This window comes from Echinops telfairi, unplaced genomic scaffold (assembly GCF_000313985.2).
Source record: "Echinops telfairi isolate 266 unplaced genomic scaffold, ASM31398v2 ScPeMD7_7422;HRSCAF=8460, whole genome shotgun sequence".
Lineage (NCBI taxonomy): Eukaryota > Metazoa > Chordata > Mammalia > Afrosoricida > Tenrecidae > Echinops > Echinops telfairi.
The window spans coordinates 2,058,147-2,071,819 of record NW_022111322.1 but is presented as its reverse complement, the minus strand read 5'-3'; the positions used below and the strand labels follow the sequence as shown (position 1 = coordinate 2,071,819).

General features: G+C 45.3%; 1 protein-coding gene across 1 annotated transcript in view; it reads left to right on the top strand.

Annotated features, from left to right (window-relative positions):
- The window catches only part of LOC101642524 (inhibitor of carbonic anhydrase-like), a 50,411-nt gene extending 36,744 nt beyond the window's left edge, over nucleotides 1–13,667 (top strand). Inside the window, exons 15-18 of the mRNA XM_045297802.1 lie at nucleotides 4,456–4,520; nucleotides 8,840–9,024; nucleotides 10,701–10,887; nucleotides 13,468–13,667. Coding sequence (XP_045153737.1) covers nucleotides 4,456–4,520; nucleotides 8,840–9,024; nucleotides 10,701–10,887; nucleotides 13,468–13,502 — 472 coding nt within the window. The 3' untranslated portion in view covers nucleotides 13,503–13,667. The remainder of the gene's footprint in view (nucleotides 1–4,455; nucleotides 4,521–8,839; nucleotides 9,025–10,700; nucleotides 10,888–13,467) is intronic.
- Nucleotides 13,668–13,673: the final 6 nt, after the last annotated feature.

Here is a 13,673-nt window from a genome sequence, read left to right as displayed (position 1 = left end):
TCATTCCGGTGCTACCGAGATAGGACCAGAGAAGACCTAGACTTCTCTGAGTTCTACCGAGGACCACACTTTCTGTCCTCCGGGGTGAACACGGGCACACCGAGAACAGTCTCAGCACCGCACATCTTAGAGACCCAGGGCCTGCTGCCCGCTGTGTCATTTCCTCTGGTCTTTCAGCTCCCACAGCTCTTCACCCCCACCGACCTGCAATCCAGCATCCTAAACACTCCCCCTGTCTGTCTGACCCTCACCCACTCCACCGCCTGCGCAGCGCGCTTCCCTCCTGACCCACGGCACATTCCCTGCCCATCATGAAAAGTACTCCCCTGAACATAGCCTTAAATGCCTCGCCTCCTTTCCTGGAAAGCGCGCAATCTTGAGGAAATCTAACATTTCACCTACTTGTTGACTAGCCTCCATTGAAAGCAATTACCTCCAGCCTCAAGTGAGCCGTGTGTCTCTGATCATTCACTTCCCACTCACCTGGAAGGTTACGCCATACTTCCCCCAACCCCTCCCACCTCAACACTCCTGTCCCCATAGAACACAATCTGGCAAACTGAAGCCACGTCTAGAGAAATGCCCCGCCCCCTCACTGCCTCACCCACCCCTGTGCATGAATCTGTCTCTAGATGGCGCCCTCCGCTTACTTGTGAGGAGCCAGGCGTCTTCGCCCACACTAGATTGCATCTTTAGTCCAGGTGCAAGGCCCCAGCGATCCTCCCATTCCTTTTTTAGGAAGAACAGCATCCAATGTTCTTCTCTACTAGATTATATCCATGAGCACACAAAGATGCTGCCCCCCTTCGTCTTGAGCAACACTTCTCTTGATCTCCTATTACTCAGAGTAAAAACCAAGGTCCTTCTTTGAGAAAGAAGCCCTTTCCGTGAGCTGAACCTCCTCTTCTCCTTCTTTCCCACGTCCATCTGGAACTGACGCTGTGATTCCATGCCCCAGCCATCTTGGTTGGCATCCAGGACCTTTGCACAGCCCACCTGACCCCCGACCATATTTCATATGGTCATATCCCCCCATTCTTGTTTGATGGGTTTGCTTTACATTCATCACTCTTGAGCATGCTCTACATTTCATCTGCTTAAGCTGCTTAGTATCTCCTTTACCCAGTAAATTGAGGTCTCCTTTGGTTGCGGGTGAGTAAAATCCATGGGAATCATCAAGCTAAACGGGAAGGCGCCCTCTGTAGGATGGAGACCTGAGCCTTACAGTCAGACAAGATGCCTTATGGGTAGGGCTGCTGCATAAAATGTTATTAGGGGCCATGGAGCTAGGATTAATCCTTAGTGACCCTGTCTATGTACAACAGAAGGAAACACGGCTCTGTCCGGCACCAGCCTCACGCTGGTTTCCATTCTTGAGCCCATTGTTGCAGCCACTGTGTCCATCCATCTCCTGAAGGGCCTTCTCCTCCTTTGCTGCCCCTCCCCTTTACCAAACGTGACCTCCTTCTCCAGGGACTGGTTTCTCCTGACATGTCCAAAGTATGCAAGCCAATGCCTCGCCAGCCTTGCCTCTAAGAAGCACTCTGGTCTTATTTCTTCCACGGCAGATCAGTGTATCCATTTAGCACCCGAGGTACTTTCAATGTTCTTCTCCACAATTCACACGCATCTGTTCTTCTTCGGTCTTCTTTATCCAATGTCCAATTTTCACATACCCGTGAGACGATGGAAAATACCGTGGCCGGGGTCAGGTGGACCTTAATCCTCTAAGCAATTTTCTTGCTTTTCAATACCCTAGAGAGGTCTTGTGCAGATTTACCTAAAGTAATCCGTCCTTTTGATCTTTTTTTTTTGGACTTATCAGAAGCATTTTATTTTTAAAAATCATTTTCTTGGGCATGCATGCAGCTCTTAACACAACCCATACATGCATCCATTGTGTCAAGCATAGTTGTATATTTGTTGCCATCATCATTTTCAAAACATTTTCTTTCTTGGTATCAGCTCCTCATTTCCCCCCTCCCTTTCCGCCCTCCCTCCCCCACGATATTTATAAATCATTATTTTTTCATGGCTTACACTGACCGATGTCTCCCTTCACCCACTTTTCTGTTTTCCGTCCTCCTGGGAGGGGGTTATATGCAGATAATTGTGATAGGTTCCCCTTTTTCCCCCTCACCTTCCCCTTACCCTCCTGGTATCGCTAATCTCACTATTGGTCCTGAGGGATTTATCTGTCCTGGACTCCCTGTGTTTTCAGCTCTTATCTGTACCCATGTACATGCTCTGGTCTAATCAGATTTATAAAGTAGAATTGGGATCATGATAGTGGGGGTGTGGGGAGGGAAGCATTAAAGAACTAGAGGAAAGTCGTATGTTTCATCGGTGTTATATTGCACCTTGACTGGCTTGTCTCTTTCTTGTGACCCTTCTGTAAGGGGACGTCCAATTGTCTACAGATGGGATTTGGGTCTCCACTCTGTACTCCCCAGCAGCCATATTGATACGATTTTTGTTCTTGGTCTTTGAGGCCTGATCCCTGATCCCGTCAACACCTCATGATCACATAGGCTGGTGTGCTTCCTCCACGTGGACTTTGTTGCTTCTCAGCTAGATGGCTGCTTCTCAGCTAGATGGCTGCTTGTTTTTCTTCAAGCCTTTAAGACCCCAGACTCTATATCTTTTGATAGCTAGGCACCATCAGCTTTCTGCATCACATTTGCTATACACCCCCTTTGTCTTCAGCGATCATGTCGGGAAGGTGAGCATCACAGAATGCCAGGTTATTAGAACAAAGTGTTCTTGCGTTGCAGGAGTATTTGAGTAGAGGCTCTATGTCTGTCTGCTACCTTAATACTAAGCCTATAAATATATGTACATAGATCTATTTCCCTACTATTATATAAAAATATGTTTATATATGTACATGCCTGTATTTAGACCTCTATAAATGCCCTTTTCCTCCTAGTTCTTTCCTCTATTTCCTTTTACTTTCTTCTTGTCCCACTATCATGTGCAGCCTTTATTCGGGTTTCAGTAATTCCTCTCAGTTACATTGCCCTTGTTCAAACCCCACCAGGCCTCCTACACCCTCCTTGCAGTCGGTTTTAGATCATTTGTTCCCTTGTCCCTGGGTTGTTAACCCTCACTTCCTTTCTCCAACCTCTCCCTCTCCCATGTCTCCTTTCCCCCTCCCCCTCAACCATGGGTCCCATTGTTTTCTCCTCTGGATTTTTAATCCCGCCTATTTTATCTAGATAGACTTGCAGGGACAATAATAAGAACCAAAAAAAAGACAGAACAAAACAAAACAAAACCCCCAAAGAACAAAAACAACAACAACAAAATACCAACATCCTTTTGATCTCTTGATGGCTGCTTCCATGAACATTGATGGCTCCAAGCAAGACAGAATCCCGACAACGTCCACCTTTTCTCCGTTGACCACGATGTGACCTATGGGTCCACTTGGGACGATGTTGCTCTTCTTTACATTGAGTTGCAATCCACACTGAAGGCTGTAATCCCGGATCTTCATCAGCAAGTGCTTCAAGTCGTCCATTTGTAGCAAACAAGATTGTGTCATTTGCATATTGTAGGTTGTCAATTAGCTTACTCCAATCCGGATGCCACATTCTTTTGAATTTAATGCAGCTTCTCTGACCGTTTGCTCAGCATACAGATGGAGACAGTATGGTGAAAGGATAGAACCCTGATGCACGCCTTTCCTAATTTGAACCCATGCAGGACGCCCTTGCTCTGCTCACACAACTGCCTCTGGATCCGCATGCAAGTTCCACATGAGCACCATGAAGTGTTCTGGAGAAAAAAATGTGCCAGATAAGATATGTCCAGTTAGGTTAGGATTTTAGGTAACAGGTGCATTTTGGGGTATCAGGAGATACCCTGCTTCCACTGCTGCTTTCTCTCGGTCTGCACAGTGACTCACTTCTGATTTTTTTCCTTGTGTTGCTTTTTCCTGCTTCCCAGTCTCTGTGAAGGTCAGTGTCTGCTACCAAGGGACTCAGCATTGTTACAGCTGCTCCCTAACAGAGGAGCCTCCAAACATAGACCGTAATAGCCTGGGCTATGGGCGTGCCAGCCTGCCTGGGGTGGAAGCCTTCCTGCTCTGAACCTCTTTTGCTAACCTGCTAAACTCCTAAGCTGACCCTTAGTTTTTGATGTTGTGTTGTGAGCCGACGACAAAGCCATCCCTTGTTCAGTCCTCTTAGTAGGAGAACACAAGCACCTTCCCTGGAGAAACCGTTCAGTGTCTAAACTGAGGAAGGAAGACACCAGGGGGATCGAAAGTTGAAGTGAAACAGGCATTTTCTTCTTCAATCACACTCCTCCCTCAAACTCCCAAGGGTGGCTTGCGAGTTGGAGTTGTTTGTGGGGGCATGCACTAGGTGGTCCACATGGACGGGTGTGAAGCCTCTCAGTCATTTTCTCTCTCTGTCTCTGTCTCCCTCTGTGTTTGTCCTCGCTGTGCAGGTGTCTGGTGGAGAAGGGAGACGTGGCCTTTGTGAAGCACTCCACAGTCTTGCAGAACACTGACGGTAGGGGCCTGCACCAGTCTCTCTCCCTTGGAAAAGTCTGGATCTTGCATGGGAACTCACTTCCAGCTCTTCCACTTGGTCAATTGGAGCTTTGTTGCTGCTGTCCAATGCCAGTGACTTAGCTCCTAGCACGTTTCATCTGGGCAATGAGAAGTGTCTTCACATCCGGCCGGACTCATGGGGTTGACAGACACATGGAGCCACAGTCTGGTGGGTTATGTGTTAGGCTGCTGACCACCAAGTCAGAAGTTTGAGCCCACCAGCCACTCTGAGGGAGAAGGGGGAGGCTCTCTGCTTGCATAAAGACCCACAGTCTTGGAAACTCGAGAAAGCCATTCTACCCCACCCAGCAGGGTTGGCTCCAGTTGGGGTCACCCCAGTGGAAGCGGTGGGTGGGAGTGTTGGTGAGATCTGGACCGACCCACTCTGTATACTCTCGGTTTAAATGTAAATTGGTTTGAACTTATAAAGGGAAAATGGACACTATTTCTCATACTTTTAGTTGCACATAACCTTTGAATCAGAAATACACTTCTAGGAGCTCTTTCTGTAAATTTATTGCTATTAGTGTGTGAAGATCAAAAGGTTAATATGAATTGCAACATTTTTTGGTAGTTAAAACTTAGGAAATAAACAAGTTAGGATACTGAATTAGTTGAAGATATGACCTTTCCACATTATTTACTATACCTTTTCTATGGAGATCTTTTAGTTTTCCTAGTTGTTATTGATGTTGTTGTTGTTTTCAGAATACACATGTACGTTATAATGGGCACTGTACAAGTGACTGCAAGGTTATAGCTGCAGATGAACTTGAAGACCCTGAGGGAAGTTCTCTTTCTGAGTCTTGAATCTCTCACCAGAAATCCCAAACTCACTCCCTTCTAGTCTATTCTACCTCACAGTGACCCTTTGGGACAAGTAGAACCACCCCTGTGGGTTCCCAGGCCGCAAGTCTTTCCAGGAGCAGAAAGCCTCATTTTAAAAAGTTCCCCTCTTGAAGCACCTGATGGGTTCAAACTACTGGCCTTCAGGTTCGCAACCCAACACACAGCCCCACTGCACCAGCAGGGCTTTGCCCACACAGCTACCTTAAGACGGTAGTTGTCCATGTGTGGTCCTGGGGCCAATAGCATTTTAGAAGTAGGGCCCTGGAAACTGTATTAACCGTCCCTTCAGAAGGACTCAAAATTCCACAAGGGAAAGTTCTGCAAGTGGCATCATCTGGAGTTGGAGAGCCCTGGTATTGTGAGATTGTATTTTCCGGTATCTGAGAAAGAAGAAGCATTTTTGGAGACTGAAAAAGATAGTTCTTCCTATTTGGCAAGAAACAAGTCCAGTATTTATTCTTGCTACAAGAAAAAAAAGACACTGCGTACAGACTATTGAGAGGTGGGTCACTGCAGACCTTGGGTGAACATGCAAGTGTAGGTTAACAGAACGTCCCCTTTCTCCAGATCACAGTATTTATTGCACATGTCTTATTGTGTGTAACACACATAGAAAGGAGCACCAATGATAAACGTACTTCTTGATGAACTTTCACCAAGGGAGCTTACCCTGGCAATCAGCTCCCACGCCAAGAGAAATAACCATCACTCCAGAAGATCCGTGCACCCCTTCCTGTCCCTGCTTCCAGCCCCACAGATCAGTTTGGGTTTTAGATTTTATGTACATGACCTTGGCCTCCTTTACTCAAGATCATGTCTATGAGATTTGTGACCACCCACTGATAGGGATTGTACTGTGTGAGCAGACCACGGTGTAGTTAGCCTCTGCTCAATCTTTGGGGTTGTTTGCATTCTCTGCTACTAAGAATAGTGCTGACATGGACACTCATACACATTTCTACTTGTGGATAGATGTCCTCGTTTCTTTTTCTTTTTTTTTTCTTTTTTAACATTTTATTAGGGGCTCATACAACTGTTATCCCAATCCATACACACATCAATTGTGTAAAGCGCATTTGTACATCGATTCTCAAAACATTTTCTCTCCATTTAAACCCTCTACATTAGGTCCTCATTTTCCCCTCCCTCCCCGCTCCCCCCTCCCGCATGAGCCTTTCATAGTTTATAAATGGGTATTTTGTCAATGTCCTCATTTCTTGTGGATATCTACCTAGGAACGGACTTGCTGCATGGTAAGATATGGTCCGTTTACTTTTCTGAAAAAGTAGCATTATATTTTTGGTAGACATGAACACAGCAAAACAGGTTCCCATTTTGCAATTTCTGTATTGTTGTTCAGCGGCATCGGTTACATTCTTCACAGTTTATTAACATTCTCACCATTTCTGCTGTAGTTCTGTTCACTCACACACACACACACACACACACCTTTGCATTGAGGGTGTAGATGACATTTGTTGACTATTTGGTCTCATAGACTTGTAGATTTATGTTTTCAAAAGAGAATAAGTATTCAAGGGCAATATTCCTTTCCTTATAACCTAACCTGCTTTTCAGTTATAAGGTGACTTGAAGGATTGCAGGGCTGCCCCACAGATGGGCTTCCTTCTGTTGTCCAGTGAAAATAACAAGGCCGAGCCAAGCTTACCACACAAGCAGCCAGATTGATTAGAGAGAGAAGAAACTAGTACGGGGAGCTTTGGCAGGGAAAGAGGTTTATAAGAGAGTTTAGGCAGGAAGGATATTATGTTTATTCGTGAAAAGAGGTGGAGACTTTCAGGAATTGGGCGTACATGGGTGGGATTATGCTAAGTGGGTGTTTTGAAATAGAGTCCGAGGTAAAGTTCAAAGTAGGCTGTCATGACTTATTATGGGATGATGCACATGCAACAGGAAGCTAGTTCCTGGGAGTCGAGTCCTCTGCCTGGGTAGTCACAAGTGGCTGGTCTCCTCCTGTTCCTATGACTAGGTGAAGCTCATCAAATGGGTAAATGCTGTAGGGTCAGGATGTGGAACTAAAATGCACTATACCTACAGAGGGGAAAAACTCAATATTTTAGCAGGTAGGGTGAAGAAAATTGAAAATTAAGATAGACCATTCTAATGTCCCATAAGTTAAAATGTTAACTGGATATGAGCTGTGATTGAACCTATACAGCTTGGCTTGGGAAGATTACCCAAAGTCATCTGAACTTGAAATATGGGGGTGGAAGAATCCTGCCTCTTTCCTAATCTGTCTCAAGGGGATGTTTCAGCTCCAGACTTAAAGAATACTCCAGGGCAATTGTCTTGGGGATTCCTCCTGGGCGCTAGTAAGTGGTGACACTGAGTCAGGATCCCTTCTGTCTCAAGGAGTCCAATAAGATGCTCCCCCTCCCTGTCTATCAGGACCCATTTGCTGTGGTCCTGGTTAGAACCCATGGCAGTGGGAGCTGGGCGTCATCTATTCTTCTGGTCTCACGGAAAAGGAAGCTGTGGTTCATAGGGACAACTAGCCCTCTGCTTCTTGGGTCTCCTTCTTTATTATTTGCTTCTGCTCAAGAGACCAATAGATGGCTTCTTAAATGCTTTTAAGACCCCAGACACTGCTCAGTGAATATGATGTAGAACCTCTACTTTATGAACTTCATTATGCCAATTGACTGAGTTATGCCACAAGTCAAGAAAACTACTGCCATGGGGGTGGTTGGGTATGTCTAAAAAGTATCAGTTTCTATCACATATATGTATATATGCATATGCATATACAAGGGGGTTTCAAAATACTTATGGAGGATTTTCATTAGCTTTTAATTCCTTCTTCTATGAACTTTTGAACCCCCTCATATGTACACACACAGACATACAATAATTCACTTTTGTAAACAGGGTCAAATTTTTTAAAAAGTAGAAATGCCAATTCACACTCTCACCAGAAGCTCCACGTCTTCACCCAGACTTGGTCTTTTCTGAAGACACTCTGAGATTATGTAGGACATAACAGAATTTTCATGTACTTTTTATTAATGTTAATCCCCTGGATGAGCTGGAAATTGTTTCATAGTGTATGGGTCCCCATGTTGGGTATCTTCTATTGTAAAGTTCTTGTTCAAATCTCACACCTGTTTTCTACTCTTCTTGGTTCTTCATTAAAAGGCATCCTTTATATAGTCTATATAAAAAGGTTTTGTCAGATATGTTATTAAAAATATCTTGTCTCTCTGTGTAGTTTTAATTTGTAGTCTTTTCATTTCTGATGAGTGCTTTTACAACCTTGTTTTAAAAAAAAACCTTTACCTACTATGAGTGTATGGGTTTTCTCTTATCTGTTATTGCTGCATGTCTAGTGGGCCTCTCTCAGACACTGGCAGTTGGTTGCACCTGACCAAAGTCACCCTCTTTGACTGATGCGTCTTACTTCTCTCCCAGGAAAGAACCCTGCCCCCTGGGCCAAGCATTTGAAGCAGGAAGACTTCGAGTTGTTGTGCCTTGACGGTACCCGGAAGCCTGTGACGGAGGCTCAGAACTGCCACTTGGCCATAGTCCCAAATAATGCGGTGGTCTCAAGGAAAGAGAAAGCTGAGTTTGTTCGCAGAATACTCTTCAACCAACAGGTATGGGCAGCCAGGGCCTCCTCACAACTGAGCTCTCAGTTCCCTGGTGGAGACACGTGGACCCATCCGCCCAATAGCCAGGCTTTTCTCTGGGTGGTAAAGAAGAAGGTGGGTTGCTGTGTTCACTTCATGCTCTAGGACAAAAGCAGCTCAATTTTCATCAAGACCATTGGACTCGCGGCGAGCCATGCGTGCTGAGGGCAGAACTGGGCTCCACAGGGCTCTCAGGGTTGGTTTCTCAGACTGGATCATGAAGCTCTTCTTCTGAGACTCACTCCTCTGCGCAGGCTTAAACCTCCACCTTGATTTCCCATTTATGTATTCTTATTAATTAATCATTTCATTGGGAGCTCTTACAGATATCATAACAATCCATCATTCAATTAGATCATGCGCAATTGTACAATTGCTGCCACCATCTGTTTCAAAATATTTTTTCTTCTTGAAAACCTTTCCCTTTACCAGATTAGAAAAGTCTCGGACATTTGGACATGTGAAATGGCTCCCAGAGACTCAGGTGACTCTCGGAGCAGATTCATGGTGCCTCTTGGGCTTATCAGTGACTCCACCCAAATATTCCCTTTTGTTCTTCTTCCGCGTCCTTCCCGCTAGGCTGGGCTATATGTTGTGAAATGCTGACTGAAGATGCCTGAGACTCTGTTAGCTTCGTAAAAATTGAGAGCAGCACCATTTTGGAGAACTTGTGACCCCCCACAGCGAGTCAACCAGGGGTGGCGGACCACGTACATCACACTATTCTAAGGAAAACTCTAAGACCCCGCCTCCATTGGCACTATCACACCCTCTTCTCAGAGGTATACCGCCAACAAGGACTCTGTCTTAGCATGCATTGCCCATGCATCACAATTCAACCAGGTTGACCCAAGGAGAGTTAGCAAAACAAGAGGCTCAGAAACTTGGACTTTTGAAAGGGCCGGTCCCACCCAGGGTGAGCTGCCACCTTGACTATATGGGAAAGAAAGGAGAGGAAGGCGGTAGAAATAGCAGGCATTTAAGGCATATACAGAAAATAAAAAAGACAAGGTAATAAATGCTTCAGGCAACAGGACAACATGCAAGTAAGATGGAAAAGTTGAATACCTGGTAATGGTTGGAGAGGCAGTGATACCATGGCAAACTTCAGCTCCTTTTCTATACTTGATAGACCCGTGGTGGTGCAGTGCATTAAGCATTTGGGGTAGTAACTTCAAGATCAGTGATTCGGGAGAAAGAGGAGGCTGTCTGTTTCCATGAAGATTTGGTCTCAGAAACCGCCGGGAGCACGTCTGCTCTGTTATATAGGGTCAACAAGTCCACTTGATGGCAGCAGATTTGATTGTGGGTTTTACACACATCCTCTCGTTGCTTATTGTTAATCATTTTATTTGCAAATGAACAGAAAGGCTTTCGAGCTCAGAGTTTGCCCAAAGTCACACAGTAAGTAAGAGACAAAAGGCAGGGCCAGGATTTGAACCCAGACAGCTGGCCTCCAGAAACCACGCTTTTGGCCGTTGTGTGAGGGTGCCTCCGGAACTGTGGCTGCGTCCCAGGTTCTCAGGAGGCTGGGGGAAGCAGCTCAGCAGACTTAGGTCTTCTGAGATAGATTACACAGCCCCGAGCTTCCTGGTGTCTGTACTCACTCACTGCCTGTCTGTCTGTCTGTCTGTCTTGCCTAGGAGCTCTTTGGCAGAAATGGGTTTGAATATGCCATGTTCCAGCTGTTCACGTCATCTGGCAACGACCTGCTGTTCAGCGATGACACGGAGTGTTTGGCCTCCCTGCAGAACAAAACGACATATGAGCAATTCTTAGGGCCGGAGAACCTGATGGCTGTTAAGAACCTGAGACCGTACTTAACTTCTGGTAAGTAGAATAGTATCTCAAGGAGGAAGTACCCTGAGGGTCAGGTTTGCATTAAGGCCTACTTACTGTGCCCTGGGCAAGGATCGGGGGACACAAAGTCCTGCAAGAGGATGCATGCAGAGTGTCACCCTGAAAAAAAGCCCAGCTGCTTGAAGAAGACAGTGAGTGCAATAAAACTTCAGATCACTGGAAATTAAACATGCTTATACATGGATTAGGAGGCCTGGCGGTGTAGTGGTGATGAGCTGGTTGCAATCTGCAAGGTCAGCAGTTCAAAACCCCCAGTGGCTCCTCAGGAGAAGATGGGACTTTCTACTCCCATAAACAGTCATGGAAACTCCCAGGGTCAGTTCTACCCTGCCTTATAGGATCTCTGTGCGTCAGCATCCACTCGATGGCAGTGAGTTGCTTTATTTGGCTGATACATGTATTTTCATTTTTTGCTCTTAAAACGAAAATGTATATGACTGAGCACTAGGCCTGGGAAATGATTTAGCTATACCATAGACACAAGATCTGTTTCAACTATTTTAATTAACTACACAGACAATATTAATAGAACAAGCAAATAAAGCATACTTAGCGGGTTGGTAGGCCCTTTTCAGCTATATGTATGAGAAGGTTTCAAATAATTATTCCATTATTCTTTAATTCTGTTTTTCCACGAATTTTTGGAGACCCCTCATCTGTGTACACTCATAGATATATGTGGCATTTTCAAAGAGTTCCTGAAAATGCATATTATGAAACAAACTATGCAAGCATTTCAGAGCTTTTTGCACCAAAATAAACTTTCCCTAAAATTACAACATGTCTGAAGAGGATCGAGTTTGAGGCATTAAGAAGGATAAGACATCGGTTTGAAAAGGGCCCCTAGCGGAGCACTAAGAATTTTGCTCCACTTGGAGCAAGAACAAAGATCAAATCGCCAGTGAAGCTTGGGTGGAAGGATGTGAAATTGTTGATGTTTGTGGGAAACCATGACTAGAAGAAATCAGCAGTTCACAAAGTGACACATTGTTTTAAGAAGGGACAGGATATGTTGAAGATGAATCCCACCACAGCAGAAAATGGACACTAATTTTCGATGAGCTTTATGCAGAGGACGGACAATTAACAGCAGAAGCAACCACCAGCCCCATGGACATCTCCATTGGCTCAGCTTACATGATTGTGGCTGAAAATGAAGGCTGAGCCAACCTTCTGCTCTGTGGGTACCAACTTTCACTGGAAATGTTAAACCAGTGAGATCCAGATCCGGACCCACTTCTTGGAAGAACAGCAGCCAGAGCCGAAACATGGTTGTATCAGTATGATCCTGAAGACAGGGCACAAAGAATGGCCACCAAGAAGTGGAGGCAATCCAGTCAAGGGAACAGAGGCCTGGTCCTGAGCAAAGGCCAGGACAAGAGTGTTTGGGGATGCTGAATGCAATTTTCTAGTTGAATTTCTAGAGGGCCCCAAGTGATAGCATCCGCTTACCATGAGAGAGTTTCGAGAAAGTTAGCAGAAACATGGCCAGGGAAACTTCACCAGAGATTCCTTCTGCTCCAAAACAATATCCCAGCACGTTCCTCTCATCACACAGGACACTTTTTATCCATTTTAACAGGAAATTGAGGAGCCCTGGGAGTGCAGTGGTTACGTGTTGGGTTTCAATCCACATGGTCGGCAGCTCAAAACCACCCGTAGCTCCCTGGGAGAAAGTTGGACTTTCTACTCCCATAAAGAGTTACGGTCTTGGAAACCCATAGGGGCACCGTTATGAGTCAGTATTGACTCAGTGACAGTGAGTTAGGGTTGTTTGGGAATAAGAAATCGTTAGATGTCCACCTTGCCATTCCTATCTGACTCCTGACTTTGTTTTCTAATCTTAAAGAACCTTTAAAGTGAACCCTCTTTTCTGCAGTTAATATTGTGAAATAAGGAATATTGGAGCTCTGTCAGGTAAGCATTGGACTACTAACCACAAGGTCAGCAGTTCAAACTCACCAGTAGTTCAATAGGGGAAAGGTATGGCTGTCCGCTCCTGGAAAGACTTGCAGCCTCAGAAACCCTTTAGGGGGGGTATTGCTTGAGTCAGAATTGACTTGAAGGTAGTGGGTTTGGTTTGGATTTTTTTTAATACTGTGAAAAAGTCTGTATTGTCATAGTGCATTTCCCAGAGTCCTCAGTTCTTTAAGGATGGACTAAATGGCTGGTATCAGTGCTTAAAAAAATGTCTTGAACATAATGCAGCTCATGTTGAGAAGTAAAGATTACATTTCTCATTGTCTATTTCATTTTCCATGAACTTTTTGAATGATCTGTATATGTTAGAATGGTATAATTGCATTAAGAGGAGATTCATTGGGTGTCAATGAGAGTGGGAGAGGAAAATGGTCAGGTGTGTGACTGGGTTTTTGGTTGAGTTTGTACCAGGCCCTGGAGATGACAAGAGCAGGGGGAAAGAAAAGCTTGTACACCCATCGGTGTGGTACTATATGTGCTTAAAAATCTTTGTTCACGACTGCTAACTCCTAGAAAAGGGATACACAGAATGTACTCACGTGTCTTTCTCTTGTGTTCTTGTCCCTACAGAACTTCTGGACGCCTGCACATTCCATGAAAAGTAAAGCCCAGTCAAGGATTGGGCTTGTCGGCCTGGTGGACCACCTTCTCCCCTGTTTCCACGTGGGCATGGTGGACCACCTTCTCCCCTGTTCCCACGTGGGCATGGTGGACCACCTTCTCCCTGTTTCCACGTGGGCATGGTGGACCACCTTCTCCCTGTTTCCACGTGGGCA